At 46.9% G+C, this 12,992-nt stretch overlaps 4 protein-coding genes across 14 annotated transcripts; 1 reads left to right on the top strand and 3 right to left on the bottom strand.

The window, feature by feature from the left end:
* The first annotated feature begins 213 nt into the window (after positions 1-213).
* Positions 214-3,596, top strand: LOC129587921 (uncharacterized). The gene is made up of 7 exons (XM_055481890.1): positions 214-963; positions 1,117-1,526; positions 2,138-2,162; positions 2,247-2,279; positions 2,343-2,423; positions 3,180-3,226; positions 3,291-3,596. The coding sequence occupies exons 1-7, from the start codon at positions 882-884 to the stop codon at positions 3,402-3,404; spliced, it is 792 nt and encodes a 263-aa protein (XP_055337865.1). The 5' UTR covers positions 214-881; the 3' UTR covers positions 3,405-3,596.
* LOC129587919 (merozoite surface protein 2-like) lies at positions 2,949-6,277 on the bottom strand. Of its 8 annotated transcripts, XM_055481877.1 has the most exons (11): positions 6,216-6,264; positions 6,038-6,083; positions 5,911-5,970; positions 5,681-5,834; positions 4,911-5,308; positions 4,830-4,854; positions 4,728-4,775; positions 4,385-4,672; positions 4,276-4,322; positions 4,061-4,219; positions 2,949-3,981 (listed from the first exon to the last, which is right to left on the bottom strand). In XM_055481877.1, the coding sequence occupies exons 4-10, from the start codon at positions 5,757-5,759 to the stop codon at positions 4,124-4,126; spliced, it is 981 nt and encodes a 326-aa protein (XP_055337852.1). In that variant the 5' UTR covers positions 5,760-5,834; positions 5,911-5,970; positions 6,038-6,083; positions 6,216-6,264; the 3' UTR covers positions 2,949-3,981; positions 4,061-4,123. The 8 variants fall into 8 exon arrangements, with proteins under 8 accessions (XP_055337852.1, XP_055337853.1, XP_055337856.1 ...); XM_055481878.1 differs by having other exon boundaries at positions 2,949-3,753; positions 3,868-3,981; positions 5,681-5,970; positions 6,038-6,273; XM_055481881.1 differs by having other exon boundaries at positions 5,911-5,967; positions 6,038-6,273.
* Positions 6,278-6,344: 67 nt separating this feature from the next.
* On the bottom strand, positions 6,345-9,670 carry LOC129587920 (apomucin-like). 4 transcript variants are annotated; one of them, XM_055481888.1, is made up of 8 exons: positions 9,408-9,668; positions 9,190-9,345; positions 8,038-8,438; positions 7,756-7,780; positions 7,628-7,687; positions 7,345-7,572; positions 7,129-7,175; positions 6,347-6,936 (listed from the first exon to the last, which is right to left on the bottom strand). In XM_055481888.1, the coding sequence occupies exons 2-8, from the start codon at positions 9,269-9,271 to the stop codon at positions 6,832-6,834; spliced, it is 948 nt and encodes a 315-aa protein (XP_055337863.1). In that variant the 5' UTR covers positions 9,272-9,345; positions 9,408-9,668; the 3' UTR covers positions 6,347-6,831. The 4 variants fall into 4 exon arrangements, with proteins under 4 accessions (XP_055337864.1, XP_055337863.1, XP_055337862.1 ...); XM_055481887.1 differs by having other exon boundaries at positions 9,190-9,321; positions 9,408-9,667; XM_055481889.1 differs by having other exon boundaries at positions 6,345-6,936; positions 7,345-7,568; positions 7,636-7,687; positions 9,190-9,670.
* Positions 9,671-9,929: 259 nt separating this feature from the next.
* On the bottom strand, positions 9,930-12,818 carry LOC129587980 (uncharacterized). Its single transcript, XM_055481967.1, has 4 exons — positions 12,333-12,818; positions 11,245-11,651; positions 10,955-10,988; positions 9,930-10,632 (listed from the first exon to the last, which is right to left on the bottom strand). Exons 1-4 carry the CDS (start codon positions 12,430-12,432, stop codon positions 10,337-10,339), a joined length of 837 nt encoding a protein of 278 aa, XP_055337942.1. The 5' UTR covers positions 12,433-12,818; the 3' UTR covers positions 9,930-10,336.
* Between the last annotated feature and the right edge of the window lie 174 nt (positions 12,819-12,992).

Raw genomic sequence — 12,992 nt, 5'->3', positions numbered from 1 at the left:
AAATTAGTGCAGCAAACATAACAATAAAACACTAGTGAAATATATAAGTATGCTTAATAAATAAAAAATAAAAATGTTTCATAGTGTTTCGAGTAAAACAATTTTGCTCCTGTTGCCATGGCACATGGCTCAAAGCGAGAAAATACACTATTTCTAGACGCTTTCGCCGTCATTTTGCTTAGTACGATTCTAACTTTCTGCTGACTTGTAAGCACGACTGCTATGCTGTAACAATAAAAATAGAGCAGCAATGCTGCAGAAAATTAGACTGGCCCAAATCGAAAATTAATGTTATGTAAAACGAAACTGTAGCGACTTCATTGATGATGTGACGATGTCTATGACTGAAACTGAAACTCATGCATATTCTGACAATTAAGTATTATTCTATTATTAAGTAGACTGGCATTGTTACCTTAAAGGAGATTGGAAATAAACTGTATTTGAGAACGGGCGAGAGTCGCTCGACTTGTTTTTTGTTTCAACGTTTAAGTTTGGAGATTATGCGTGGTAATGCTATGAGTGTATTGTGCACAGTCCCTTCTCATGTAAATTGGGACAAATTCTTCATTTGAATATAATTGTTGAGCGAAGCTCGCTTTGTACATATTGAGAAATAAAATCCCGGAAAGTATTATTCTTATGAATTGTAAAGAGGCCAAATAACTCGACTGAAAGATTGAGAGAAAGGATCACTCAAGGGTTTCGAGCTAAAGACGCTGTGATTTTGCATTAAAACAAGCCCCCGTTTCTAAATGGCGAAGAACGGGCAGACAGCATCTGCGTGTACCGTGTGCCAGTCTGATGGAAAACTGGCCTGTTTAATCATAAGATAGAGCTGTGTCGTTGGGGGACATGCTGTCGCTGTATGGACGCTGCGAATGTTGATCCACTGTTGGTTAGTGAGCAGCATGATTACCATACATTGGGTAGAAGCTGAAAGAGGCTTCGGCACTTCACAAGGTTAGTATTACATGATATCCTTCTGCAAAGTGTGGTCTGAGATTTCTTAATACTTAAATTTGGACACGTAGTGAGCAAAATATAAGAACGTACACTCAAAGTGAGCAAAATATGAGAAAAATGGAAGTATGTATCTGCTGCGTTATTTGGCAGATGTGAGCCAGGTGCTCTGCTATGAATGCAACACCCAGCGACCGAACGGCTGGCCGAAAGAGACGACCCTGTGCAAGATGAACCAGAAGGAGCGGGCGCCGCAGGACCTGCAGATTGCCGGCTGCTTTAAGGACTACTGTGCCATTAGCTACGCCACTAAACCCGGTCATCTGGACGAGAACGGCAAGCCGTGGTTCCAGCGGGGCTGCCTGCCGCAGGCGGAGGGCCAGCAGATCGCCAGCCGGCATCCCTTCTCGCCGGCGGAGGCGCTGGTCTGCGGACCAACGGTCGACCCCGATCCCAATCTGCAGTTCACCGTGGACTGTCTCTGTGAGGGTGAGTATTGCAACTGGTTCCCGCTGGACTCCGTCATGATCGCCCTGGATAATGTTGGTAAAGACCCGTCCAAGGTAAGTGGTTATTGAACCTTTAATAAGTATCATGGTACGAGTACAAACTATGCACCACAACAAAACGCCGTTTTCAAAAGAAACACTTCCTCTATGCTAACCTGATCGCGATCGTACTCATTACACAAATCGCGTTTCCCCGTTGTATTTGCATAGATATTCGCTGTTTAAAGAACTCTTTCGCCCGCTTTTGTCCAGTTGAAGTCGCTATACCGTTTCCAACCGTTTCTACTAGCTTTTTAGTACCGTCTCCAAAAGGTCCGTAAATCCAAGGTCCAAGGTCCAAGGTCTTGGTCCGTAAGGTCCAAGGTAAGTAGATGTCAAGCACGTGAACACGAAAGTTTTTCGCCTTTGCGAACTCTAAAATAGTTTACCTGCACTGTTTTTATGCTGGTTAATTAAAGGATTTGCAGTACATCGGCGTTTGGATACATCATTTGGCTTTTGTACCGATTTTGCGCGCAATATTCGGTTAGGAGTTCTGGCTGATCAGCCAGAACTCCAGAAAGTGCAAGCGCAAAGAGATATATCAAACTCATGCTCTGAGATTTCGACAAAACTGACACGTACGCGCATTATCACTGGTATAACGTTGGACTTTCCTTTTCTAGCGCCGGCCCATTCCATATGCCAACGGTAAGCCGCGATGGTAATTTTATCGACGCAGCGCTGCGCAATAAAACGTAGACGAAACTTGACATCCCAAAATGTGCTCTTCAGGAAGCATTCCAGCGATGCCGACCGCGCCCACTGGTAACGAGTTATTACTTATTCACTGAGTTTTTCTTTTCTCAACAACTTGATGTCTATTTGCAGATGCAGAGGCAGGAGATGGAACGGGCCAGCGTGGTGGTGACGGCGCCGCCAATGGAACCGACAACGACAGCACTGCGAAAGGTTGACCATACATAGCGCGCTGATATGCCGATATGGGTACTGGGTAGCACGGCACTTCCCTGATCTCCGTTTCGCTCCCCGAAAATTTGCGTACAGACATATTGCTGATTAATGCAACTTGCTGGCCGACAGATTACTCACCGACAGTTCGCTTTTCGACAATTTCGCTGCCCGAATTCTCGCAGAAACTATTTCGTTGATCGACAGCTTGTTTATCGGTACAGTTCAAAGGTTCTAAACGTATTGAGTGTTGTTTCTTTGGCTGTCTTAGTGGTTTCTAATGTTCTTACGTTTCTCAGGTTCTCTAGAGTTTCCTACATTCCTGAGTTTCTTAGATTGGTTTTCTTAGAATTTCTTAGTTTCTTAGGCTCTTAAGTCTGTTAAATTTTTTCTGTCTGGTTTTTTTTCTTATAAGCTATTTGCTGGGCATTTAAGGCTTAATAGTGTTTTTTCTTAGGCCTTCTAAGGTTTTCTTAGGCCTGTCTGATGTTCTTCGGAAAGTTGTTTTTAGTCATCAGATGTCTGATGTGCTTCGGAAAGTTGTTTTTAGTCATCAGATGTCCTCGGCGAAATCGCGATGTTCAGCAATCTGTCGGTCATCGAGTTGTCGTTTCAATAAATTGTTAGTCAGCGAGAAGTCGTCATCAGCGAGATGTCGGTCAGTGAGGTAACGGTCCGCAAATTGCCGGTGTGCCCATATATATTAGCAATGAACCGCGGTGATCCGTCACGATATTAACATGCTGCTTCTTGCAGAATCCCGGATTTCGCCGGTACTGGTTGGTGCGATCGCCGGAGCATTAGTACGAATTCAGCGATACATCCCAAGAAACGGTTGATATCAACGCTTTTTCTCTGCGCGTTTAGGTCGTCGCCTTACTGGTTGGGTGTGGTTGTATGTGCTGGCGCCAACACCAGAAGAAACGCCGGGAAGAGGAGGAGGAAGATGAGGATGAAGAGGGCGAAGAAGCCGAAATCTGATTGTATCACGCTGCCGTGTGCGTACTGATTATGTTGAATCAGTCACTGTCGGTAGGTTGCTATGTTGTTGTCATGCTGTTTTTACGCGTCCGCGACTGTCAAGTGGATTCCTTTGGGGAATGTTGATTGTACCGAGCTGTTTGGGTTGGTTGGTTTGGGTTGGTTTGGCGCTGTCAAAAACTAGGTGAAATGTTTGGTTGTTACGTTCCAATCTGCTTACACATCCTTTGCCGGATGGTGCTGTAATTAAGAGAACTGTGCACAAAGCGCTTTGCACAGATTGGTTCTTGAGAGACTTCGTTAAAATTATGCGACAGTCAGAGGAAACTGTGGAACCATTGTCCAGTGACTGCAATTAACAAATCAAATTTTCACACACAGTTACTGCCTATCCATTCATAGGGTGACGCATCAAATGTACGAGTACTCATGCCAGTGTTTTACGATAAGAACTCTGGCGTACCGGCCGAGCCGAGATTATACTGAACCAATACACAAAATATCCGTGACATCAAACCATCATTGCATCTTCAACCAAAGCGCCTAAATTCCCTAAATTGGGTGTCCATTTTCAGCCCTGCGGAAAAAAAAGATAAGAGCATCTTTATGCTTTGTACCTGTTGCTGACCAATGTCGCCGGTAAGTGCATCACTGACCAGTATCGCTGGAGTAAGAGACAGTCAGGAGCCTGTTGATGGGAAACTAAGCCCTGTCATCGCTCACAACTCCTCTTCACTTTCATCGTGCTCTGCGGCGTGTTTCGCGGTGCCGGTCGACTTGTGCCACCACCATACAGCGACCAACCCAAGCACCACCTGTCACCATCACAACTCTGTAAGTCTATGACAGACACGACGACAGAGAACCCTACCGGAGCGGCAGCAATCCCTCCAATCAACGCCCAGTTCGTTCCCGAACCTATCGATAAAGCAATAACAGCTAAGTATATTTCGCCATGCTGAGTGTAACTAACGGGTTACCACTTGCTGTGCTTCCCGTGTCGCTTCCATTCACGGCACCCGATCCCCCGGACGCAGAGCCCTTCGCCCGCCCTCCCGCTGCGCCGCCGGCGTCGCCGGTTTTATCCGCGGGAACCCCGCCGCTCCCATCAGCGGTCGCCGCGTTATCGGCGTCCCCCGCAGCGCCACCCAAGCTGTCCGGATTATTTCCGGTTATACTGCCACCAGCACCGCTGCCGGTCCCGCTTCCAGCGCTGGAGGCACTCGGAGACCTACCGGAACCCGCGTTGGAAGTACCCGAGCCACTACCTGCAAAGCGTAGCGTTAATCGAGCGGTTGACATGATCGCGCAGGACGGTGTTACCGCCGGACCCCGATGCCGGTGGCTGAGGGTTGCTGGCGACAACGGATCCTAAAGGTCACCCAGTAATTATGACGCTCGCGACAGTGTATAGGCTGCGCTTACCGCTGATGGGTGGGATTTGCACTCTCTACGCAAAGGGCACAAATTACAATGTGTATAACTTTTGGGAGGCGTGCAGGATACCTGTGCCTTGTCTTTCCACGAATTAGTGACAGCAATGCGGATAGACGCGTCGGGGAACCAGTTGCAGAGTTTCCCCTGGCAAACGCAGTACAGCGTGCCGCTGAACCGGCCGTTCGGTGTATCGGCCTGACAGACCAACGGCTCCAGATCGCTGCAGGGATACCGGTTGAGGATGGCCTGCGGGCGTCCGTCCTCGATGCAGGTCCGCCGGAAGGTAGGGTCGGGGTACGTGGTGTTGTAGTAGATGATGCCGCACATCTCTGCGGTCGAGCATTTCGTCGTCACGTAGCCGGCGTTCTCGACTTTCCGCTGTTCGGCTTTGCAAAGGGCCAGCATGTGGGCTGTCATGGAGGAGGAGCCGGTGGCGGTGCAGCCGTAACAATCCGGACCAGTGAGTTCTGTCAGACATGACAGGGAACCCATTAGTTCGATAGATACAGTTGTACGATAATGTAATTTTTGCGCCAGGGAATTGGTATCGAGATTCAGCAGGGAAATGCAGTTTCTGTTCTTTAGCGATATGGTTGAGAAGGAAGGTGTGTGTGCTGCCTTTAAGTTAGCTTAACGGGAATGAGGTTATGACTTTGTTAAGTATACTTGTGTAATAAAACTAAAATTTCCGTGAAAAAAATTGCACACAAATAATTGTCACTAGTACAGAGTGCAAGCGTGCAAGCCGCCGTTCTGCTTTTGATTAACGCGATTCTTCCCGTTGTGGTGTGTCTACTTTTAAGCTGAGGTGCGCCTCATTTAACCTTTTAATGTCTAACCTGTGCTTTGACAGTGTACGGATCCGCTTAGATTATGGAGGAGCCAGTAGCCGAGAAAGATGTGCGTATATACCAGCATCCGACATATCCATTATCGGCGCACCACAACGTCATGCTGGTTTGTCCGGGGACCGTGATTCTACCGTCCTGTCATCTGCAGTAGCACGAAGAATATGGAATCCTTCTACCAGTTTTCAAGCAAAATTTCATGATATCAAAATGGTTCTAACAGTATCTTGCTTGCGTCGAGCGATCACTGCAACCCAGGATGTAGGTGTCAGCGGCAGCTGCTACAGTTAAACGACAATTATTCGTGATACAAGCGGTGGAAACTGGAAAGGGTTACAGCGCACTTACTCAGCAGCTTTGTGCATATCCAACGATACAGTATTAATCAAGAAAACTACGAGAATTTAAATAAAAAAGTGCAGTACTAAGTTCTCACTATAACTTTATCTAATGACTCCCTATAGGCTTTGATCCTGTGATTCTTATGGTACGAAATTTTAAGTGAGCACTTTAATTACCAACGTACAGTGCTTCTGTTGATTTATGTGACCTGCTGCTGCAGATCGTACCGCTGGTAGTGCTTATGTTGGAGTTTACTCGTACGCACTTTATGACTACTGTACTGTACGGTGATATGACCCTTTGATGTGCAAGACAAAATTTAATACAGTAAACAGTCGAATAAATTACAGTGCGGCAGAAAATTGTTGAACATTTATATCTGTTGTCATGACGCGCTGACTGCTCGGCACAGTGCAATTCTCAGCAGCAAGCATTCATAATAAAACAACAGAAAAGAGTAGCAATCGTAATTTATGACGCTCCAGTCACGGTAATAGGTACTCTAATTAACCACGATATGGACGGACCATCCACCCAACAACTTAAACAAAAAAACCTGAATACGCTCTCGATCACCGCCTCCCCGCTTTCCACATAAAATCAAATTGCTGCAAACATGTGGTCGGCATAGTCGCATACAAAGTTTACAAATTTGCCAGAACACAGACACACCAAGGTGCGAATACAGATCAAAGAAGATTTTTGCCTACACCGACAGTACCCTGGAAAACCAAGGTTGAATCTATGCTGGACAGCGGGGCATCTGCCAGCCAAGATTGCTCGAACAGTATCTTAAACTATCACATTTCATCCTCTTCCTCGTCTTCCCCCTCCTTTTTTTTCTTCTTCGCCGCGCGAGATTTCCGCCACCAGTATACACCGCCACCCACCGCACTCAGGAGCAGCTATAGGAAAAATTGGTTAGGAGTTTTTAGCAGTTATTACAGCAATACACAAAGTTCCGCTAGTAAATTCACAAGCATAATATCCGGCAAGTAGAGTTACAGATACAGTGCAATCGCGTTTCATTAAAACCGTTTAATCAGAACTAAATTTCTAACGCCTGACTAGGTTGAAAGACAGTAACCACACCGTACCACGGCGCCGGCAACTCCACCAATCAGTCCCAGGTTGGAGCCGGACCCTGCCGACAAATCAGCAAATGCCACTTTATTAGGCTATTAATACAGTAGCTATCACCATACTATAACATGCCAACGCGGATACTGTAATTCACCGCTAATTGGTAAACATTGAGAAATTCGTTGCAGGAAGTGACCGAAAGCTCGCTGCTGATGAACCATCAGAGTTACCTTGTGCAGCGGGATCCGTGGTCGTTCCGTTCCCGGTGGAATTCCCGCTTCGACCACCCGCCGATCCTGTACCGCCACCTTTGAGGTCCCCGCTATCCATCGCGTTACCGACTGCACCCGGGTCATCGGAGCCAGCGGCGTTACCACCCGCTGTATCACCGCCGCCACTGCCACCCACGGCCCCACCGGATCCACTGGTTCCTGCACCGGAATTCAGGGACCCGCTACCTGCCAAAATTTCAATGCGTTACGAAGAGCCAGCGCTTGGCTGGAGGTGCGTTACCGCCGGACCCCGCTGCTGCCGGCTTCCCCGCGCCGCTCGTCGCACTGCCGGAAACGGCGCCTAGAAGATCATCCGAGTGCTCGGTTCACACGTGCCCCGATGTACTATGTAGGGTGAAAGATCCTTACCGCCAATTGGTGGAATCTGTGCTCGCTGCAAAAATACCACAGCGAGTTATCGAGTTGCAGCGTAACTCGCCATCCAAAAACCTTCACTCTAAGGTAACTCTCGGAAAATCTGTATAAATTGTCTCTGGCCATGAAAGCGTATAACTCCCAGCTCGGTTTACTTGCATGAAGGGCGTAATTCACACACTATTTAACGCGCATCTTTAATGGTGAATAGAGTTTTCACCAATGCACAGTTTCGAAATGAAATGCCGTGAAATGAAATGACCGCAGCGTTATTACCTGGGGCTTGGGTTTGCCGGCATTATCCATGGCGATCTGGATGGAGGTCTCGGGATACCAGTTACACAGCTTCCCCTGACAGATGCACGTCATGGTGTTGTCCGTCCCGGCGGCACCAGTCGCCTCATTGCGCCACTCGGCGGTCCCCGCCTGGCACACCACCGGCTCCAGATCGCTCCAGGGATACTGGCTGGCAATGCCCTGGGCTATCATACTCCCGATGCACTGGCGGTAGTAGTAGGGCGGGTTCTTGAGGTAGTAGATGATGCCGCACAGATTCCCCGGCATACACGCCCACGTGCGGTACGCCGGCGTGTTGCGCTGCTCACCGCGGCAGGCGGTGATGTTGGCCGCCGGATACAATGTGGATGATGTGCCGCAAAAATAACACGAGATGTCTCCTATGGCAAGCAAGGGTGTGGTGCTGTATTTTGCAACGTAGCGTACGGCAAGGATATACGTCACGCTTTTGCTAATGATGAGAGTACGCGGATGATATACCAAAGGTGCTTTAATGCTCACTGAGGTGAAGGAACAGAGAATAAGATTAGCACTAACATGATCGTAGAATAATAATAACATGAATATTCTGTGAGAGAAGCAGTAGCGTTTATACACGAGTAGAAGAGGTGAATGTATTTAGGTAAATAACACAAGAGGTTATGTAGATTTACAGACATGACATGGATAAACACGGAAGTATATGATCTCTACATGACACCAGGAAGCATGCATCTGCATTTTATTTAAAAGGCAAATGATAAAATGAACAGATGTCTTGTATTTTTATCGTTCTTAACTAGAACTGGAAACTGGAATTGTTTTCAAAAATGCAATTTAAAATAATTAGGTTTTTAACATTTTTTCTATTTGGTAAGCCTTATGTAATTCTGTGACTATCTTCATTTCCATTATTTTTTAGCCGGAATCCTTTCTACTTGGGAAATTAGTTTTTCCTCCTCAAAGCACACGCAAAAGTCCCGTTTGTTCTTGAAATGGAATTGTTTGTTCTTTTGAACTTGAACTTTTTTTAAGGCTTGACTGCGACCCTTATATTAAAACACACTGTACTGTACAGTTGCCCAAGGCTGTACGTTAAATAGGTAAACATTAAACAAATCGTGTCTGTAGCGTGGGACTATGTTAACGCACCTGCCTGACACCAGGCTCCACCGATTAAATTATGGAGGAGTAAGTAGGCCAAAGATACAGTCGAGTACATACACGCGTGCATCGGACGTCGTCGCCATCAGCTGGCCATCTTGTCGCCAGTGTAACTGCATCCTGTGTCGGTTCAGTATCAGCAGGCTTTTAACGATCATGGACAGCGTTACGGAAATCACATGCCATCGCGTGCATTGCAGACTGACCTTTTGTGATTAATGTTCAGAAAAATTCCCAGACCGTACTTCTGTAAAACGGCCTAAAAACGAAGGCTCCCAGGTTTTAAAATGCATCGATTGATGGGATACTAGACGTTGGACGCGGGACACTCGCGTCAGATTTGCAACGATTTGATGCGTACTTGTTGTTGCTGTTGTTGTCACAGTTGTTGTTGCATAAGTATATCGCGTAGACTACGCTGCGTAGTCCCTATACGGAGATTGTTCGATGTATTAGGTGTGCACGTAATTATTATGTTTGTTACTTGTTGCGGTGCGACATGATAAGCTATTACAGAATACTACGTACGTGTGCGACCTGGCACTGAGCAGTAGCCTAAAATTATTACTAGCCCAGCGCGGATGAATAATGTCTGATGATTTTGAACATGTGAAAAGGTTGACTGCATAATAATAAATATTTAAATAATAGCTGTTTGCTGCGAAATAAATAATTGCTGCTTGAGTTGATTGGCACGATGTTTATTACATTAAGGAGGTACGAGCACCAGTACCACTGGAAAACGGCATTGGATTTCTGGAACTGGACAAGCGTGACGTACGCTCTTCGTGCCGTCAGACAAATTTTACGCTCTTGACGAAGGCTTAACAGTACATTAGCATCTCGCTGCGCTCGATGCAAATTTAACCGCCCTTGTGCACTGTACAATAGCCTTTAGGGTATGCACATACAGGAAATACAGGGTAAATACGCTGCGCAGCCGTATGTGCACGCAGCATTCGGTTAAATTCTGCAGTATGCATAACGCCAATAACGATAACTGTGCACAAAACCGAATCAAACCGGCTAGGAAATCTCCACAAAACCACTATAACCACAATACGAAACACTTCATCATGGATTATACCCTACTTCCCAGCAATTACACAGAACGGCAGAACAGTGCACGACAAATTTACTGCGCACTCCGTTGCCTCCAGGACCATGGACCGGTGACGGCGCTCAACCAGGCTGTCATGGCCACCACTCGGAATAGACACGGACCCAAGCGACTGCCGCCTGCTACCGCATTGACCGGCGAGGTGCTGCCTGTTCCCGGAGGCGTGGCCGGAAGCCCTGGAGTATCCTCAGGAGCTATCGTCTCGCCAAACATTATACTGTCGATGCTGCCGCCGCCCAGGGCGCCGCTGCGCAACTGCATGGCATCCTCGTCGTCGTCGTAATAGTAATAATCGTTATTGCCATATGTATCTACCGAAAAAGAAAAATATGGTGAACGCTTTTAATTCATCGGTTAGGAGGATTTTACCGATTTTTTAAATCAATATATAGGGGGAAAAAGCAGTCTAGCCGAACCATTCCCCTATACTGCTGCCGTCAGCCGGCTGGAGTTTTACGTTGTGGCTGAACATGGTGCTTATGTACCGCGCCTGATTTAGTCGCATGTACTGCGGTAACGTCACACTCCAGCCGGATGACGGCAGCAGTGCCGTGAACTGGTTCGACTGACATGGCTTTCCCCTCTATATTTTTTCAGAACTCCTCGAAGATTATAATCTAACCGCTAACGTACCTACGTTGTTAGGTGTAAGAGGAATCTCCTGTCTCTGCAACAAAAATTCCCGGTGAAAATTACCTTTGCTTAGAAAAGCGACCGGATGCATGGTACCAAATTTTGTGTACATTCACGGAATTTGTCGCGCATTCCCGGCAATGTATGAAATCATTTAGCTACAGAAGGGATGCGAACAACACGAAAGGTATTTGGAGCCGGAGTGCGTGAAGGCGAAAGTTCCCGTGAATGTACACGAATCCGGTACCATGTACAGATAGCCGGTCATTAGACCGCCACAAACGACCAACCTGCTCCGTCGGCATTCCGACATTATTAACGGCAACATTGGTCGCATAAGTGGAAAAACGGTTACACAGCTTCCCCTGGCACACACAGGAATATCCCCTGTACACTTCCTCGCCCGTAGCGTCCTCCAACCATTTATCGCACACCAGCGGCTCCCGATGCGAATAGGGATAATCGCTTATAATGCGCGCTTCTTCCTCCACCGTTAGGCACACGCGTCTCATGACGATCTGCTGGAGTTCGTCCAGATTCACCGTGTCGTAACGGATGCCGCAGACGGATGCCGGCGGACAGGTTAACTGGTTGGCGTCGGTCAGGTAACCGGCTAGGCAGCGGCGGGTGGCTGCCGGCTGGGTGCGCGGATACTGGCTGTCACAGCTCCAACACTGGAGAGGCGCTGGTGTAATTCCTACAACCCACCGTTTATCTGTACTGCGATGTTGGTCGCATTAGAAACGCTTTTTTTCTGCTTCGACGCTTTCGATTATCGCACATTTTCGTACGATGGATTCGCGTACCGGACACCAAAGACACGGTTTTCTCCGCGTTCTTCCACATGACAAAGACATGACATTCTCTAAAATTGGTCACGTGATACTTGTTGTTTTTGCACAAGCTTGTACAATATAACACCAGTAAAACTATCAAGTTTTCGATGTTTATATAACTCTCAAGTTGTCGAATGTGGAACAACGCAGAGAATATGGAGTCCCGGGTGTCCGGTACGCGAATACATGACCTGAAAGCGTCCGAATCCGAAAGACGTCTAAGTATTAACAGAGAAAAAGACTGTCGTTGTACAAATATACCGCAATGGTTTATCCGAAAATGAACTTTCTGCACGTGCGCTGCTTTGCACAAGCGTATAGTGAAAGGGATTCTCACGCGGAAAAAAGCCGAACTATCAGGTAATACTCAAATGAAAGGTTCACCTTAAACTGTTTATTGCTTTAAATTCTGCACAAGCACATTTTTACCCTAATCACTAATGACTAAAAATGGTTTTAGGCGTTTAGTTACTAAAAGCAGTATAAATTCAAATGCTATCTTTACGGATTCGTTTGCTGCAGTGTATATATAATCTGCTTACGGGAGGTGGTCGTTGTGATGGTTGTCGTTTGACTCGTAGTGAGCATCTGTCCGTTTATAATGGCACTGGCAGCAAGGTACAAGAGACCCAGCAGGTGCATAAAAGGAGCCCATTCAGGTCACCAGCACCTGAGAATTCAGCCAGTACCCGCGGCTATGAGATGGGTGAACCGGCTGGCTGTGGCTGGAATGGCGGATGCGACAACGTCATGCCACATAATAATGCCACAGCGTTGCGTTAGTGCAGTTGGCAGGAACTAGTTCCACCACGGCCTACAGAAACTGGACACGAACAGAAATCAATGCCATTCAACGGCACTCTGTGGGCATGCCCATGCAAATCCGCTGGGAGATCAACTTAGCGATAGATTGGATTCCAGGCAGGAATGCAGTGGCATGTGGATAGCTGAAGCACGTCACAGATCATGTGGATCAGCATTGCATAGTGCTGTAATTTTAAGTTACATCAGTATGCTTTATAAAGCGATATAAAATTAATATTAACAGAAGCGGGATTTGTACCAGTTCCGTCAAAACAGCAGCTCTGGTTACCATGGTGCTTGCACCGTTCGTATAATGGACATAAAATAATATTGTTATTTATTCAGTACGTACAGATATACGGTACCAGTACACACCTAATTAAAAGCCCATAATTTCA

The sequence above is a fragment of the Paramacrobiotus metropolitanus genome, unplaced genomic scaffold, assembly GCF_019649055.1.
Source record: "Paramacrobiotus metropolitanus isolate TYO unplaced genomic scaffold, Prichtersi_v1.0 Parri_scaffold0000027, whole genome shotgun sequence".
Classification (NCBI taxonomy): domain Eukaryota; kingdom Metazoa; phylum Tardigrada; class Eutardigrada; order Parachela; family Macrobiotidae; genus Paramacrobiotus; species Paramacrobiotus metropolitanus.
Note: the sequence above shows the minus strand (reverse complement) of the source record. Positions and strands in the feature narration are given on the sequence as shown.

Coding starts and splice junctions, on each gene's coding strand:
- LOC129587921 (XM_055481890.1), top strand. CDS start 882: ATGTTGATCCACTGTTGGTTAGTGAGCAGCATGATTACCATACATTGG. Junction 964..1,116: donor AGGCTTCGGCACTTCACAAG/GTTAGTATTACA, acceptor GTTATTTGGCAG/ATGTGAGCCAGGTGCTCTGC. Junction 3,227..3,290: donor GTGCGATCGCCGGAGCATTA/GTACGAATTCAG, acceptor CTGCGCGTTTAG/GTCGTCGCCTTACTGGTTGG.
- LOC129587919 (XM_055481878.1), bottom strand. CDS start 5,759: ATGCTGGTATATACGCACATCTTTCTCGGCTACTGGCTCCTCCATAAT. Junction 5,309..5,680: donor CGTACACTGTCAAAGCACAG/GTTAGACATTAA, acceptor CATGTCTGACAG/AACTCACTGGTCCGGATTGT. Junction 4,776..4,829: donor GCAAATCCCACCCATCAGCG/GTAAGCGCAGCC, acceptor GGTGACCTTTAG/GATCCGTTGTCGCCAGCAAC.
- LOC129587920 (XM_055481886.1), bottom strand. CDS start 9,271: ATGCACGCGTGTATGTACTCGACTGTATCTTTGGCCTACTTACTCCTC. Junction 8,439..9,189: donor TGGAGCCTGGTGTCAGGCAG/GTGCGTTAACAT, acceptor TGCTTGCCATAG/GAGACATCTCGTGTTATTTT. Junction 7,688..7,755: donor ACAGATTCCACCAATTGGCG/GTAAGGATCTTT, acceptor ATGATCTTCTAG/GCGCCGTTTCCGGCAGTGCG.
- LOC129587980 (XM_055481967.1), bottom strand. CDS start 12,432: ATGCACCTGCTGGGTCTCTTGTACCTTGCTGCCAGTGCCATTATAAAC. Junction 11,652..12,332: donor CATCACAACGACCACCTCCC/GTAAGCAGATTA, acceptor GGTGGGTTGTAG/GAATTACACCAGCGCCTCTC. Junction 10,633..10,954: donor TCTTACACCTAACAACGTAG/GTACGTTAGCGG, acceptor CTTTTTCGGTAG/ATACATATGGCAATAACGAT.